The sequence below is a fragment of the Adiantum capillus-veneris genome, chromosome 28, assembly GCF_014529385.1.
Source record: "Adiantum capillus-veneris isolate H3 chromosome 28, ASM1452938v2, whole genome shotgun sequence".
Lineage (NCBI taxonomy): Eukaryota > Viridiplantae > Streptophyta > Polypodiopsida > Polypodiales > Pteridaceae > Adiantum > Adiantum capillus-veneris.
The window spans coordinates 97,876,575-97,892,027 of NC_140958.1; the positions used below are offsets into that span (position 1 = coordinate 97,876,575).

At 43.1% G+C, this 15,453-nt stretch overlaps 3 protein-coding genes across 4 annotated transcripts; 2 read left to right on the top strand and 1 right to left on the bottom strand.

Annotated features, from left to right (window-relative positions):
- The first annotated feature begins 5,331 nt into the window (after nt 1-5,331).
- Nucleotides 5,332-8,123, top strand: LOC147420948 (urea-proton symporter DUR3-like). Of its 2 annotated transcripts, XM_086504862.1 has the most exons (6): nt 5,505-5,642; nt 5,860-5,991; nt 6,082-6,177; nt 6,370-6,453; nt 6,549-6,769; nt 7,986-8,123. In XM_086504862.1, exons 3-6 carry the CDS (start codon nt 6,131-6,133, stop codon nt 8,063-8,065), a joined length of 432 nt encoding a protein of 143 aa, XP_086360988.1. In that variant the 5' UTR covers nt 5,505-5,642; nt 5,860-5,991; nt 6,082-6,130; the 3' UTR covers nt 8,066-8,123. The 2 variants fall into 2 exon arrangements, 1 of the variants encoding a protein (XP_086360988.1); XR_015187009.1 differs by lacking the exon at nt 7,986-8,123 and having other exon boundaries at nt 5,332-5,628; nt 6,549-6,601.
- On the top strand, nt 8,114-10,429 carry LOC147420949 (urea-proton symporter DUR3-like). The gene is made up of 3 exons (XM_086504861.1): nt 8,114-8,246; nt 8,767-9,005; nt 9,124-10,429. The coding sequence occupies exons 1-3, from the start codon at nt 8,172-8,174 to the stop codon at nt 10,073-10,075; spliced, it is 1,266 nt and encodes a 421-aa protein (XP_086360987.1). The 5' UTR covers nt 8,114-8,171; the 3' UTR covers nt 10,076-10,429.
- A 313-nt stretch (nt 10,430-10,742) lies between these two features.
- On the bottom strand, nt 10,743-11,174 carry LOC147420950 (uncharacterized). Its single transcript, XM_086504863.1, has one exon. The coding sequence runs from the start codon at nt 11,140-11,142 to the stop codon at nt 10,789-10,791; it is 354 nt and encodes a 117-aa protein (XP_086360989.1). The 5' UTR covers nt 11,143-11,174; the 3' UTR covers nt 10,743-10,788.
- Nucleotides 11,175-15,453: the final 4,279 nt, after the last annotated feature.

Below are 15,453 nucleotides of genomic sequence, written 5' to 3' on the forward strand. Positions count from 1 at the left end.
TGAGATAGAGGAGGAGCTACTGCTGTCGAGCGCGGAGAGAGCCTGATGGTCTTGCGAGATCAGACGCGACGAGACAGAGTGCACAAGAAGGCGGGAGCCCAATCGTCTTGCGAGATAGAGAGGGAGGCACTGAGGCGAGAGCATGGGAATCAGCGTGTGCATGAGCTACTATTCTAAAAGTTGAGGCGTCGATAGAATCTTCGCCGCAGAATCTTCGCCACAAATTAATTAATGTATGTCCAATTTGACCCAGTATGCTAATAGAATCTCAACTCACATTTTTGTGAGTATTGCCTTAAAAAAATTGGATAGATAGGTTTTTGCTATTGATATGTCAATGTTCAATGTGATAGCGCTAAAAAAAAACCTAGGTTAAGTGTAAGCCAACCTACAATTTTTGAGTTTCACCTTCAAAATTTTAAGTTTGAAGGTGAGAAAGCCTACAAAACCTAGAGAAATTTAGTGTAAAAACCTCCAAATTTAGTCAATTTACCTCTAAAATTTGTCGTATGTAAGTTCGCCACGTTTTTGGGAGACCAAAAATCGAGCACTAGCCAAGGTAATTTATGAAAAAGCAATGAAAGTTGATGATATTTCCAATAATCCAAAGAATGGAAAAATTGCCGACCTAACAAACTTAACGTCTCTTAGCAACATGAAGCTCCCTCAAGAGAATTATGCTAAGTATTGCTATGAAATAACTTCTTTTTAGCCTTGTCTTTTTGGGGATAATCACTCAACAGAAACTCAGGTATTTACAAGGATCAATAACTAAAATTCTCAAAACTTGACCTCAATTCTAAGGTACAATTAAATGACAACTTGAATTTTTCATTATCAGCTAAGAAATCTACACTGCAAATCAAGAATATGAGCACTAATGCCAAGAAATTAAACAATAATGTACATACTGGCTAATTCGCACTTCCATTAATTAATTTCCAAGGAGGATTTGTTTCGAATCATCAATTCGGAAGGAAAAGTTATCCTCCACGTCGCACGCCCGTCGTCCCCCGTGCGCGATGGAATCTGTGACCCCCATGGACCTTCCCCAGCATCGCGATGGTCGCTACCTTCTGCCCTCCCTCACGCTGGCTCAAGCCCACCATGTTGCCACTCTCTACATGCGAGAGAGAGAGAGAGAGAGAGAGAGAGAGAGAGAGAGAGACAATGGCCAACTTCTGTATATTCCCCTTACCCTCACCCTGTTCGAACACAGTTTGTTCACGATCTCGAAGCGCCATCGCCTCGCTCTGAGAGGGAGAGAGAGAGACAGAGAAAGAGAGAGACCCGTGTCCACCTCTGCTTCTCCTCTACTGGCCTCCACTGCTCTTGCGGGTGCGATGTCGCGCCCCGTGAGCCCTACGCCATCCCTATCTGTCTTGCTACCCTCGCGACAGTTTGTGTGTATCCAGAAAATATCCGGGCCTGGCTATGCACCAGGCATTCCTTCGCGACCCTCGAACTAATTTGCACACGAAAAAATCCCCATCGACCCTCGCGCTGGCACTGACCCATGGCGCTTCCCCCACTTTCTCTCCCCCCTCTAGATGCCATACTTCCGTTTTTCTCCCCAAACGTCCCATGAGCATCTCCTTAGACTCTCTCTCTACACCTGCCATACGCACCGCATACCAACAGTTGTCGGCTCCTTGGCTTTTCCCCCACTAACCACAGCAACATCCCTGGTGATACCGCTTCAAACAAATGAAAAAAAGATTGAGGGGAGATACTGGGTGGAAAAATCTTTTATCATTACATCTGAATGTGTCGAATAGAGGAGATTGTTTATAACTAAATCATATCCCAGAAAAATGGGGATCAATCCCCTGCAGAGGGTGTCACATCATTGTGGATGTGCTCAACGGTCTAGATTGAAATTTACCATTTTCGAGAAGAACTCGAGGGAGAAAATTGGCAGCACCCCAGAAAGCCTAGTGAGCGGACCTTTATCGAGATTCGATGAGTATGGGAACCACCCCTCTCAAAGAGGGAGGGAGATAGGTAAAGTGTGGGAACCCACCTCCCCACAAGCAAGGAGGAATCAGGATATCCGAACGTAAAGTCAACTCTAGGCTTTACCAAGATTCAAGATACCCAACCTAAAGTCAACTCTAAACTTCCAAAGATATGGGGAAAGCAACAGTTATAGAAAAAACAAGTGCTCCGGCCAATAGAGGGGTAGAATTTAGAAACAGCATGCTATACATTTTAATACGAAAAAATAGCCATTATCAAATGTTTAATTGCACAAACAAGCTAGTGGCTTTTTGCACGAGCGAAGATTAACCCCTGCTTTGTGAGTTCAACAAACATTGTCGGTGGGGTTGTAACTCTGTTGATTTTGGCAGAGTTACAAACTACTCTCTCTAACCCCGCCACTCTTCCAAGTGAATGAACTTGCAACGTCACTAATGTCGTCGGCTCAACACAACCATCAGATGTGCGAAAAGCCTCTTATTTCAAAAAGCTCCAATGTCTAGAGATTATTTTCTTTGAGAGAGAGAGAGAGAGAGAGAGAGGGAGAGGCGGGGGGGGGGGGGGGGGGGGGGAAGAGAACTTTTCATGTTGATTGTCAAGGTGACCTCAAAGATATGTGCAACGAGTCTTGAACTCAAGACCTATTCCTCAAGAGGCAATTGGGATCAAGTTTGCTTTTTGGAGGGCATTTTACTCGTTTTGGGGCATTTTGCTCGGTTTTTATGGGTTAAATGTGAGATGTCCAACTACAAGTACACTAAATTTCCAATAAAACCTTTGAATTCTTGAAATTTAAGGGTGTTTTGCGTATTTCTCAAGGGTTGAAATGTGAGCTACCCAACAAAACATACACTTAATCACGATCAAGGTGCAGGCTTGAGGGGCAGAAGATCCTAGCCACTCATATAGTGTCCATTATTGGCAAGAATGTTTGCACAGAGCCATTAGATTTTTGCCGCATCAACAACGATAATTTCATGGAAATCATTGCCAATGATTGCAAAACACATCAGCACTTGTCAGGACTGCAAATGACTGTGCACACAAGGAATTGAGTTTCAAAGAGCACACCTTGGCCCCTCTCCCTTGGACCTTGACGATTGGGAAATTCGTAATTATTGCTCCCACCATTGGCTCTCCGCCTACGCGGGTCGCCAGGTGGTGGCAATAATTACGATGAAAGGTCACTAAAGGACCTTTCCCTACACCATAAAACCTTAGATGCTTGAAATTTTGCTCGTCAATAATCAACCTAAGTAGGATGAGGCTCCCCAATCTTGAGTGTCTTTACCTCGAAATTATACCCTTTGACCACGTCATCTTTTTTTAGGAGAGTCATCTCAACCGAAAATTTTTCATTATCTACCTGGGTCAGTCCCTTAGTCAATGCTTCACCTCTCATATTGTAAGTGTTTGATGCATGCGGTGTTTGCTCAACCCCTTCGTCCACGACACGATGCCTTCTTGCATACAAAATGACCGAATTGCGATGCAACATCAACTTTCAAACGACAATTATAAGTCCGATATTGTATTCTTGAATACCATGTCTATGTAGTAGGAACTCGACTTCAGGGCAAAGCAAAGCTTCCATTTCTTACAAATCTTGGAGAGACATTGTGCTAACTCTCCAGCGTACTTTTGCATGGCACTTCCTAGAAGGTGTTTTTGATGTTTTTTTCAATCAAAAGATTAACTTCAGTTTTGCTTTCGTTCGTAGCTCATTAAATCGAAGACTTGTTAAGGTAGACATGCTACTCTTAAGGTTAGTGCTCTAACTTCATGGATAGAGGTCGACATGCTACTCTCATGGTTAGTGCTCTAACTTCATGGATAGATTTATCTTTTTTTGACGCACCAGAGAGCCCCCGGGGCGGGCGGGGGGGGGGGGGGGGGGCTTATTCATTCCAAATGTTAGCCATGAAACATGGTCAGGCAAGGGCTGTGTACCATCGAGCAAGAGCCACACATAGCATCACCATGGACGCCTAATTGATGCACCACATGTTGGGAATGACGAAGAAAACTCATAGCAACCAACTAGGAACCTCCTCCTCGAGTGACCCACCCCAAGAGGAGGATGCACTCGAGTGCCCCCCAGCAACATGAACACCAAGTGAGCACAAGGTGTCCCTCTAGAGGTGACCTAACAGGGGATTTAAACCCACAACCCGTAGGTTGAGAGGCCGAATCCTTTCGTTAGGTCAACTCTTTGGGGAGAACTTCATGGATAGATTTGCACCCATGCTTCACACAAAAACGACTATTTGAATTTATTATAACAATTACAATCTAAATCTAGCCCAACAAATATGTTTCATAACATCTTTTGTTTAATGTTTAACATACCTAGCATTTATACAATAAAAAATAAATTATGAAGCAATCTACTAACATAATATAGCGGAAGGGAGAGCCCTTTACATGTGTTACAATCTACGACCTGAAGGTTAAAGTCCAAAACAAAAACAAGCCCCTTTGCACGCGATAAAGAGGGGGAGAGGGGGAGAGAGAGAGACCGTCGAAGGCGACCGGCCGTACCAGTATTCTCTAAAACCTAGAAATTACTACCTCCAAGCAAGACTCGTTTATACAATATGTACCTAAGCTATATCTGTGTGTATCAAAAAAAAAAAAGCAGGGGAAATTTGAAGATACTCGTAGAATCATTGGCCGCAAAATCGTGGGAGAATCTTGAGCCTGATGAGAGATTCAAAATAAAAGGTAGCATGAGCAGCCTTGTGTAGGATCTAGGGAGGGAAGCTGGAGCTGGGGCTGCGCCTTAATGATCGACTCCCTCTCTTCTTCTTCCGTCAAGGTCGTGGGGAGGAGAGCTGCAAATCTCAGCCCTCCATCCACCCTGCTTTATATCCCGGAATTTTTTCTTGCACGTACTGGATCTTTACCAGATCAGCAGCCGTAATATTCGTAGCCAACGGCCAATGTTGGCACTCCAGGTCAACTGTCGGAACAGCTTCAACAGTTGACACCTCAGCTGTGAGAATATGCTGACACCTCAGCACCTGGAACAGAGTCTTGCTCACAACTCAGCACCCGAGACCATCCTGCAATGGCGTCTGTACTGCAGTGTGCTCTGTACCCGGCCAGGTGGTGGCTGAAGGTCGGCCCTCCTCCCCAAGACCTTGACGGCCGGGAAAGGACGTTGATTATCCTTTCCCTACCTGTAATCACTGCTCCCACCATGGCTCGCGGCCTCCCCGCCGCTCGCCATGGGGTCACAGTGATTACAGGGAAAGGACAATCAACGTCCTTTCCCTACCCCTTCACAAAAGTAAGGTCTCTCTCTCTCTCTCTCTCTCTCTCACACACACACACACGCGCGCGCGCGCACACATTCTCTCTCTCATGCTTTCTTTCGTTCTCAATTTGCAGGCTCATTAAGGCCATTGATTTTAGTAGCTCAAGCTCAGTCGATGTGAATTAATCCTCACATTACCGTGTGCCCTGCAATTCAAGTATATAGCCAGCATGGCCTCTCTCACATGCCCTGCATACTACACAGAACAAGCTGGTGCCTGTGTGAGGCAAGACTCCTACTTCGAAGGCGCTGCTCTGCTCTCGCAAGGAGTCGGTTATGGCATTGTCCTGGGGTTCGGTGCATTTTTCGCAGTTTTTACCTCCTTTCTGGTAATATACTCAATGTATGGTCTCTCTGCTTCCCGGATTCTTTACATGTGTGGATGGTAATATATTGTGTGCGCTTATGAGATTATAATACATATACACACAGTTATCCATAGGAAGGGTCTTATCTCCATTGAGCTTGAAGGCAACATATGCATGTGGATCGTAATGTTTGCTTGTGTGATCATATCCCAGTAAATGCAAAATTCTTACCTCGTTGTTGGCATGTGAAAGGTTTGGCTTGAAGGACGTTATGTGGGTGCGGGTGCGAAACACACATCAGAATGGTTCAATACAGCTGGTCGGAACATCAAGACAGGGCTGATTGCCAGCGTCATTGTGTCTCAGGTACATCGAGAATTCATGGTGAGGATCTGCTAAGGCTCTTGTAAGGTTTATGAGCCCTTATATACACAGTATATGTCTCACTCACATATTTTACATACTGGCCTGCAGTGGACTTGGGTTGCTACTATCTTGCAGAGCTCAAATGTAGCATGGGAGTATGGTGTCAGCGGTCCGTTTTGATATGCTAGTGGGGCTACAATTCAGGTAATTTTGTTCCCCAAATGGTGTCCAAAAAGACTTTTCTGTTCAGATCAATAAACTCATCATGCATTCCCGTAGATGATCAAGATGCATTTGTGACACTGAAGCACAGCTTGCGTCGCAAGATTGTAACTAATTTCGATTCCAATTCCAACTCAAATTCAATTCATTAGAAAAATGCCCTTTTAAGTGCAGGTACTACTGTTTGGAATTCTTGCGATCGAGATCAAGCGAAAAGCTCCATCAGCGCATACGGTTTGCCGAGATTGTGAAAGCAAGGTGAGCATTTTACTGCCTTTGACACCATGCAAAATTAAACCTTTAATTTTTTTGCAAGCATATATGAGCAATTTATGTTATTATGTATGGAACAGATGGGGATTTGCAGCACACATGGTTTTTCTCACATTCTGTTTTGCAACCAACATAATAGTGACAGCCATGCTTCTTTTGGGTGGCTCCGCGGTCGTTAATGCGTTGACTGGAATGGACATTTATGCAGCAAGCTTTTTAATACCGTTGGGCGTCGTGATTTACACCCTTGCAGGAGGCTTAAAAGCAACTTTCCTTGCCAGCTACATACATTCAGTAATTGGTAAGCATTTCAATCCTAAGACTGCAGAGTTTCCTTTGTGGATGGCTATGTCTCAATGTGATTAGGTATGTTAGCCTAGATACATCAGGCACACATATTAGGCACGCATATCGTTCAATACCGATCAAAACAAGTGCGTTACGTAGGTGATAACATTCTCTTTAGTATATCTTTGTATTCAGCCATAGGAAGTGTTACCACAGGTTCGTGTACACTGCTACTACCGTATATACATCAATTTGACCAATACGTATGTAAATTCAAGCACATTGTCAAAGTTGAGAAAAGCTCTTGAGAGGTCTTTTTGGCAACCTTGGAACCAACTAATGGTGCCAATATTGATGTGTTTACATGTATTGATGTACCCCAACTTTCAATAGGCACATTGATTAGGTATGTTAGGTCATTACAGCTGGTTAATGTCCAACAGGTACACAAATGGATGCAACAATGGTAGTTTTACTTATAAGATGCTTGGGATTATACTTGTAGTACTAAGGAGACGTCACTTGTGTGCTCCAAACTTGCCTTAGTTACCCCTATATAAAAGATTTAAAAGGTATTCCTGATGGCTTCAAAAAAATTAAAAGGTATTCCTAATTCAAAGATTCTCTCAATAACAACAAAAACAATACGCTAGTCTAAAGCATGCAGCAATGGGCAATGACAAAGCACGTAGATTTGCGACAGTATCAACTGCACGTGAGAAGGACGTATACAACTTTGCGCGCATGTGCACGAGAGAGAGAGAGAGAGAGAGGACATTTTAAAGAGAAAAAAATGCTAAAGGGAAAATAAAGGAGAAGAGAAACACAAATATACAATGTGAAGTAGACAACCTCTTTATATGGACACAAAAGGTCTTTTTAACTTTCAAGTGTCCACCTTCATGTGTCTTTTGACTTTCCACCTTCATATGTCTTTTGACTTTCCACCTTCATCTTTCTGTTCATTCCCTAAACTCACCCTTCACTTAACACTTAATATGTTTTGAAAGACTCTTTATTTTTCCGAGATTGGGGAGACCTAATGGGGCTCCGCTCTGTAAAATTTGCCTCTTTCGCCTTACAAAATCTCCCTATTGTACACTCATGTGATACCATATGGTAAACCTTAGTGAATATCCGGGGGACAAGACATACATTTGTCTCACAAACTTTTGGCAAGATAATCTTGAGGAAAATTCTCTCACATTATATAATATTTTGTTTTGCAGTGCATGTGGCGCTAGTGATTTTCATATTTCTGGTCTATACATCCAGAAGTGACCTAGGGAGCCCTTTCGACAGTTTATGACAAGCTTCATGCTCTTGCAAGCAAGACAGCTGACTGCACTCAGCAGGATTTGCACAATCAAGCTTGCGGTCCTGTTAGTAGAAATTATGATGGCTCTTATCTTACCATGTTGAGTTCCGGCGGGTTCATCTTCGGCATCATCAACATTATCGGAAACTTTGGCACTGTGTTTGTGGACAATGTAAATTGATAAACTTATAGCATCTGCATGAATATAATTTCACTTTCATAGAAGTGACACTGACACACATTATGCAAAACCATGCATGCTAGTGTATGTGTATTTTAGCTGAAAATGTCCTGTATCTGCATGTGTATGTAATTTGTATGTATGTGTGAATATAGCGTTAAATTTCGAGCACGTGGCACTAGCTAATGCCCTTGATATTAGAGTTCTTGGATTTTCGAAAGGAGTTTGCTAGTGCCACATAAGAAGAAGCACATAGACACACAATGCATATGTATGTATGTATGCACATTCATATATATGTATGTATGTGTATATGTGTATGTGCATTCATGTAGGTGTATGTATGTATGTTCATTCAAATATATATGTGTGCAATTGTGTGTGTCTGTGTACAGACACACAATGCGTTAGTCTAATAACTGCCTGTTGATTACATGTGAATGCCTGTGCACTAGTGTTGGATTCAATCCTTTTGAATAGAGCTAAATGAGACAGTGATTTGACTCTACAGGGGTATTGGATAAGCGCAATCGCTGCTCGTCCTTCATCGACACACAAAGGGTACTTGCTAGGTGCTTTAGTGTGGTTTGCAGTTCCTTTCTCACTGGCAACATCCCTTGGTTTGGGAGCACTTGCCCTGGATCTTCCTCTTACAGCAAGCGAAGCAGCCAAAGGCTTGGTTCCCCCTGCCACTGCAACCGCTCTCATGGGTAAAGGGGGTGCATTTCTGCTCTTGACCATGCTTTTCATGTACGTATGGCTACTCTCTTCTCCCTATCATCAGCACTTACTAAATCACCTTGTATGTTTCCATATGAGAAGGTGGACTCCCTGGGTTGTAAATGATGCTTTCATCTTCCATGTGCAGGGCTGTCACTTCGGCCGGATCGTCGGAACTGATTGCGGTTTCATCATTGTGCACATACGATATCTATCGCACCTACATAAACCCAAGAGCCTCTGGAAAGCAGATCCTCCAAGTCTCGCGCATGGTGGTGCTTGTGTTTGGGTGCTTCATGGGTGTTCTCGCCGTCATTCTCAACAAGGCGGGGGTCTCTTTGGGGTGGATGTACCTAGCAATGGGAGTGATAATCGGGTCAGCTGTGATGCCAGTTGCTTTTCTTCTATTGTGGAGTAAGGAAAATGCCAAAGGAGCGATAGTCGGAACGATTGTGGGATGCGTTGCAGGAATTATCACATGGCTTGTAGTAACACAAGTGCAGTATGGCCGTGTCAATCTCGATACAACAGGCCGGAATTCGCCCATGCTTGCGGGCAACCTTGTATCCATACTTGTGGGTGGTGCCATACATGCAATTTTCAGCTTCATTAGTCCACAGAACTATGATTGGGAGAGTACAAAGAACTTGACTATGGTTGAGGTGGACAAGATTGATGTGCCTTTAGAGGAATTTAGTGATCACGAGCTTAGAAGGGCAAAAGGCTGGATTCTGAAGTGGGGAGTAGGCTTCACTCTCCTTATTGTTGTGATTTGGCCTGTAATGTCGCTCCCAGCAAAGGTTTTCAGCTCGGGATACTTCACCTTTTGGGCCGTCATTGCCATTCTATGGGGCACAATTGGGTCAGTGATCATCATATTGCTCCCTATCTACGAGAGCTGGGAGTCGATAGGTATAATCTTGCTGTGTTTGTTTACCAGCTATGAAATGAAGAAATGCTTGGAAGACATGAACAGCAAGCTACATGCTTTAGTGTATTCGATGCCCGAAGCGGAGAGGCTCTATTTGCTACAAAAGGGAGAGATTAAGAAGAAAGATGCCAAGGTTCACGAGACGGAGATACAAGGAGCGAAGGAGTAGTGAGACAGTGGACAACTTTTCACATAGGTTAAGAGTGTAAAGCTCCATCACAAAGAAGCCCTCAATAGTCCACAGCAAATGTCTCTACGTTTTTTGTGATAGCATTTTCCGTGTGTTGTATATTAGACAGAGATTTTATCTCAGGTTTAGCCATAATCGTTGATCACACAGAAACAGCACCAACTCAAGCAATGCACTACCTTTACCCCAAATTCTTCATTCATTGATTTACTTTGTGAAATGAACCAGGCTTAAAATTGTGAATATTCTTTCCATCTATAGAGCAAAGGTTGTAATTTAGTTTAAGGGGTTTAGATTTGAGAGAGAGTGTGTGTGTGTGTGATTTAAAGTCACAACTGTGGTAGAGAGTCGAGACTTTGGGAGTCTTCAATCCACTATCAACTCTGTATTTTAACCATGATTTGAATGACAGATTCCAACCAAATAAATGTCCCCACATTATGCCCTTGTCATAACATCATGAAATATTTAAATAATTGTGAGATTTATAAATTACTCTGTATACTGACTAAAATTTCAGAGAAGATTGGTATCTTGGCTTAGTGAAGTGTTTGTGCTAGCTGAGCTAGCAAGGAAACTTGCTCGATTTTGATGCCAACTCGCGTGCACACACGCTCCGTGCTCCCATGAGAGAAGACCCAAAGACTCACATACAAAAACAGACTTATTAATCTTTATTACAGAGGAAGCCTTCACTTATCCAGGAATGCAAACAACAGCAGTCTGACATTCTCTTTGTGGGAGCAATATTGAGAAGAGACTGAGTGTGGGTGGGGCTTAATGGGATCAGAGTTGGAAGCTGCCGAAGACGCGGCTGTGGAAGGGGGGCAGGACCAGCCAGACCAAAGGCTGTTCTTGTTGGAGCACTTCTTCTTGTTTGCAGGTCTGCTACTGTTGTTTATCACCATCATCTCTTGAGACTTCTCTGTGTCCTTTAAGATTGCTACATGACTTGCAACAGGCAGCTCTGATACTACTTGCTCCTCCCCTCCTTTCCACTTCCCATAGTCATCAGCTAAGGCCACCAACTCCCCCTTGTTTTTCATCTCCCCCCTACTCTAAGGCATCATCTCCCCCACACAGAGGTACCCTCCTTTATAATCATGGAGAGAATTGGAATCTACAATAGAAAAATGCCCCTTTACACCACGGGTTGCTGACTCACTTTATAAGTTTTCCATTAAAGCTTCGTTTGCCCTTTTCCTCCATTTTACACAAAGGTCTCTTATAATGTCTGGACAAGTACCCTTAGCTTTTGTTGATAAGAACTTTACAATTGGCCATTAAAAAAGCTTATTGAATGGCTTTGCATGCATAGGACCTTTATATCTTGTAACAATATGATCAAAGGATTTACCAAGTCTAGAATGTATAAATAGTGGGTTCAAATTACTATGTGGATTCCATGCCAACTATATGTTACTAAGGTTGTCACAGTAGATGACAACCAGCCTGTGAATTTGTATATCCTCAACAAGTCAACCAACTAACTCTATGTGCCCATCTTTATATGCATATCTTCATAGGATCAAATGAATCATTAGTCAAGACTCAATTATTTATGAAGTTAGTGTCTGTGAGATAACAAATAGTTTTCTATTCTCTACTTATTTGCCCACTAGACTCTGAATGGTACAAGTAGGAGTGCATATTCTATACATTTTAAAAGGAAAATTCCCTTGGCACTAACTGATTGCACAGAAAAGGAAAAGATATACCCTATGTGGCTTCTCTCCACAACGTTAATGTGATGGTGATACTATGCCTTGTTTGAAAGGGCATGTAAAATACTTTTGACTCTTGGGAAAGGAGGATGTAGTGGGGTTCAATACTTCTCTTGGGTTATGAGTGCATCTTAAGTCTTAGGTGTGAGTTTGGGAACTCACAAACTTCATCCTAGAATTAGTTGTTGCTTTGAAACAATGACAAAAGATCCGCCGACCCAGGTTGTTGATAAGGCCTCGTTGCTGAGAAAATCCTCTCTAACAATGGCAAAGGAAAAGAGGTCGACCACCCACCGTCTGCCCAAAGCTTTAAGTTCGAATTGAAGACCCTGAAACCAGGTGTTACCTTAGGGCACGATTTGTACAAATGGTACCAAAGAGGCAACCGGTACCTCAACTCTAAGATTAGGCATATCTTTCGCAAGCCTATTGAAGGGTCCTTACTCTGAGGACTCGGTCAAGGCCAGAATTGCTCTGACATCAAGTGTTGGGGGCCATGAAAAGCTGAAGAATGGAAAGGCTCGGCTCGAGTAAGAGTTGAAAGAGGTTAAGAAATAGATGGCGATAGGCCACTACCACTCAGGCTAAAATCGATGGCATATCTGAAGAAGGGCTGCGGATCGAGCCCTTAGTGCACTACATAAATCTCTTTCGCGAGACTCATTATAGCGATTCCTCAACAGCTATTAAGAAGCAGCTTGCCATGCAAGCTAAACTTACGCTTGTTTTTCACATAGATACGAACTGATTCAGTGGATTCAAAGTCCTTAACTTCTCGGGCATGGTGGTGCAATTGAAAGTACTACTTACCTCGCCAAGGGATTTTTCTCGGCTAGATTCAAAGAGGACTCTGATGTCTCAAAGATCCTTGATAAAGGTCCCCTCATTTTTAACAAGACAACAGTCTGTGTGGTACCATGGGAGCCAATATTTGACTTGGCAGAGTCTCTCCAGGGGAACCATCCTGTTTGGGTCAAATTTGTTGGCTTGCCTACTTGGATCTGGGATAACATCAAGATGCTTGCCAGTCAACTAGAAACCCCGATGTTCGTTTCTAACAAGAGGGGTCTAGGCAGGACCTCCAATCAGGAGTGTATAGGTTGGAATGTATCTAGATCTCCGCCAAAGAGCATGGTGATCAATGTGGGAATTGGACTCATAACAATCCCTCTTAACTTCAAGACTTACTTTAGGGGTTGCTTCAAATTTAACAAATTTGGACTCTTTGCCAAGGATTGTTACATGAAGGCTAAAATAAGTACCAATCCTAAAGTGCAAGATCCAATTACAAGGGACGACAGAAAAGTCCTTGGTAGGGAAGTAACTACGGAAGAGAGCGAGAATCAGATGAAGATTGATGAAGAGAAAAGAGTAGGGGAGGATAAAGAGGCTATGACTTACGACAAGGAAGATACGAACATGGAGGAGAAGACCATGGAAAAGCATAGTGTTACACTGCAAATCCCAGAATGCTCAAGCAATGAGAATTTTTTTATCTTTCTTTCTTCTACACCTAAATTTCTAATAGTAACAGCCACATTGGCCATGCAAGTCCAAGGATTGAAGAGGGTCAAGAGGGTGAAGGCTGTGGCAAGGGAATCCATGACACAGAGGGCTACTAGTGCCTTGAAAGGGAAAAGCACCCTTCCACCCCTTGCTCCACTAAAAGGAGGGACTGTTGGCATCTCTCTTTGCAATCCCTTTGAAGTGCTACAAGAAAAGAAGTCCATTGATCCTGAAGAGCCTCTGGATTCTCTTGGGACCAATGCGGCGGGGACAGGACATGCTTTAGATGTCAAGGAATTTGTCCCCCTCCCTATGAATCCCACACTTCAAAAGTTGTCCTGAAATGTGAAGGGCATAAGAACGAAAGAGAAACAAGGTAAGCTTTGGCAATGCATGAAGAGAAGAAAAGATATTAATTGCTGGTGTCTGCAGGAAAACCACCTTGATGCGTCAATTCTGAGAAAGCAATCACTTGGTGAAATGTTGTTCTTTTACGGCACCGCTCCTGATGGTTTTAGTGGAGTGATGAAAGGAGTTCACATGGATCTTGAGCCAAAACTAGTGTATCAACACCCATTTGGGAGGGCTCTTATGGTGTCTATTTGCGGTGTCTATTAAGATTTATAACAACTTGCTCACTATTGTCAACATTTACGCTCATAATGATTCCAAAGGCAAGTTGATGTTATAGAATGACCTCTCCCAAATTCAAATAGAAGGTGAATTTTTTCTTGATTGGAGATTTTAATATGGTGTGTTTAGATAAGATAGGTAGGGCCCTTCAAGCATTCTTGTCAGGGGTGAGAGTAAAAAATGGACCACCCTAGAAGATAAATGGGCCCTGGTTGATTCCTGGAAGTATGGCCTGTCATAATAATCAATATCTAATTCTCCTAAATGATTTTCTCATATTAAACTGATCATTTAATGTGGGGAAGTGCCAGGGGAGAAAAAGCTAGAATATTGGTTAAGCTAGCATACCGGCCACAGTAGGGATCCAAAGGAGGAAAAATAGGGATCCAAAGGGGGGGCCATCTGCAAAAGAGCCATGTGCAACAATGGGCTAAAAAGACCCTAAGGTTCAGCCCATTAAGACTTCCAAAATGCTAAGGTTCCAAAATTCAAAAGTTGTGTCCAAAGGTCAACCCTAGGGAAAATTGGATGCTTTGTGTGTGCCCTAAAAGTCTTTGCACATCCCTACATGGGAGGGGGCGAGCCCTTCTTCTAGGGGATGAGAGAGAAAGCCACACACACACACACACACACAGGCTCCCTTTACACAAAGGGAATGAGGGACACATGTCAGCTCCCTAGCCCAGATGCCCACAAGGTGTGCCAATTTCTATTGGATGACCCTTGAAGTGGACCAATGAGAATTAAGCTAGAGTAAATCTAGTTTAATTAATTTAAAAACATTTAATAACATAAACCAATGAGAATTAAGTCTCCTAGAAGACTATTGGGCAGTCTCCCAAGGGGTCCAATGAGCATTCAGGAGCTCCATGGCTTGCCTGATTTCTATTGGCCAGGAGGCAAAGGGGTCCAATGAGAGTTTAGTTTAATTATTTAATTACCTAAAGCTCTCACAAAAGGGGAAAGGGGGACACATGTCAAAAGGCTATCACTTATGCTGCTTAATTGTGATTGGCTTGACTTGGGGAGGGCCAATGAGGCTGCAGGAAGAGCAAATAGCAAGGGGGCTCGCCCAAGAGAGAGAGGGGGGATGATTTTTGCAGGGCATTATCACACACACACTCACACAAAGTCTATGTGTGAAGCAAAGAAGACTATCTCTTCCCAAGCTTTAATGAAGAGCTCATCACCTACTCCAAGCTTGTGAGATAGAAGCATACATCAACACTCTCTTGGCATGTGGATGCAAATCCAACCAAGAGCCAAGCTTCAATGCATGCTCATCTCCTCTACCAAGCTAATTACTAAGCTAAATCTCTACTAATATGAGTGATTATGTGAGGAGATATACATCTTTCTCGTAAGATACTCCTTCTTCCTCTCAATCTACTCTCATACCCTGCTAGCTCTCACCATCTTCGAAGGTGTGTGAGGTCTTGGGTCTGAGAACGGGGATAATTAAAGTTGTGTTTGTTAAGTGTTTTGCTTAGTGCA

What these genes read in the sequence shown, in the direction of transcription:
- LOC147420948 (XM_086504862.1), top strand. Translation starts at nt 6,131, where the DNA reads ATGGTGTCAGCGGTCCGTTTTGATATGCTAGTGGGGCTACAATTCAG. An exon ending in GCCGAGATTGTGAAAGCAAG is followed by an intron (nt 6,454 to 6,548) that starts GTGAGCATTTTA and finishes TGTATGGAACAG; the next exon opens with ATGGGGATTTGCAGCACACA. An exon ending in CTACATACATTCAGTAATTG is followed by an intron (nt 6,770 to 7,985) that starts GTAAGCATTTCA and finishes TTTGTTTTGCAG; the next exon opens with TGCATGTGGCGCTAGTGATT.
- LOC147420949 (XM_086504861.1), top strand. Translation starts at nt 8,172, where the DNA reads ATGTTGAGTTCCGGCGGGTTCATCTTCGGCATCATCAACATTATCGGA. An exon ending in GCACTGTGTTTGTGGACAAT is followed by an intron (nt 8,247 to 8,766) that starts GTAAATTGATAA and finishes TTGACTCTACAG; the next exon opens with GGGTATTGGATAAGCGCAAT. An exon ending in CTCTTGACCATGCTTTTCAT is followed by an intron (nt 9,006 to 9,123) that starts GTACGTATGGCT and finishes TTCCATGTGCAG; the next exon opens with GGCTGTCACTTCGGCCGGAT.
- LOC147420950 (XM_086504863.1), bottom strand. Translation starts at nt 11,142, where the DNA reads ATGAAAAACAAGGGGGAGTTGGTGGCCTTAGCTGATGACTATGGGAAG.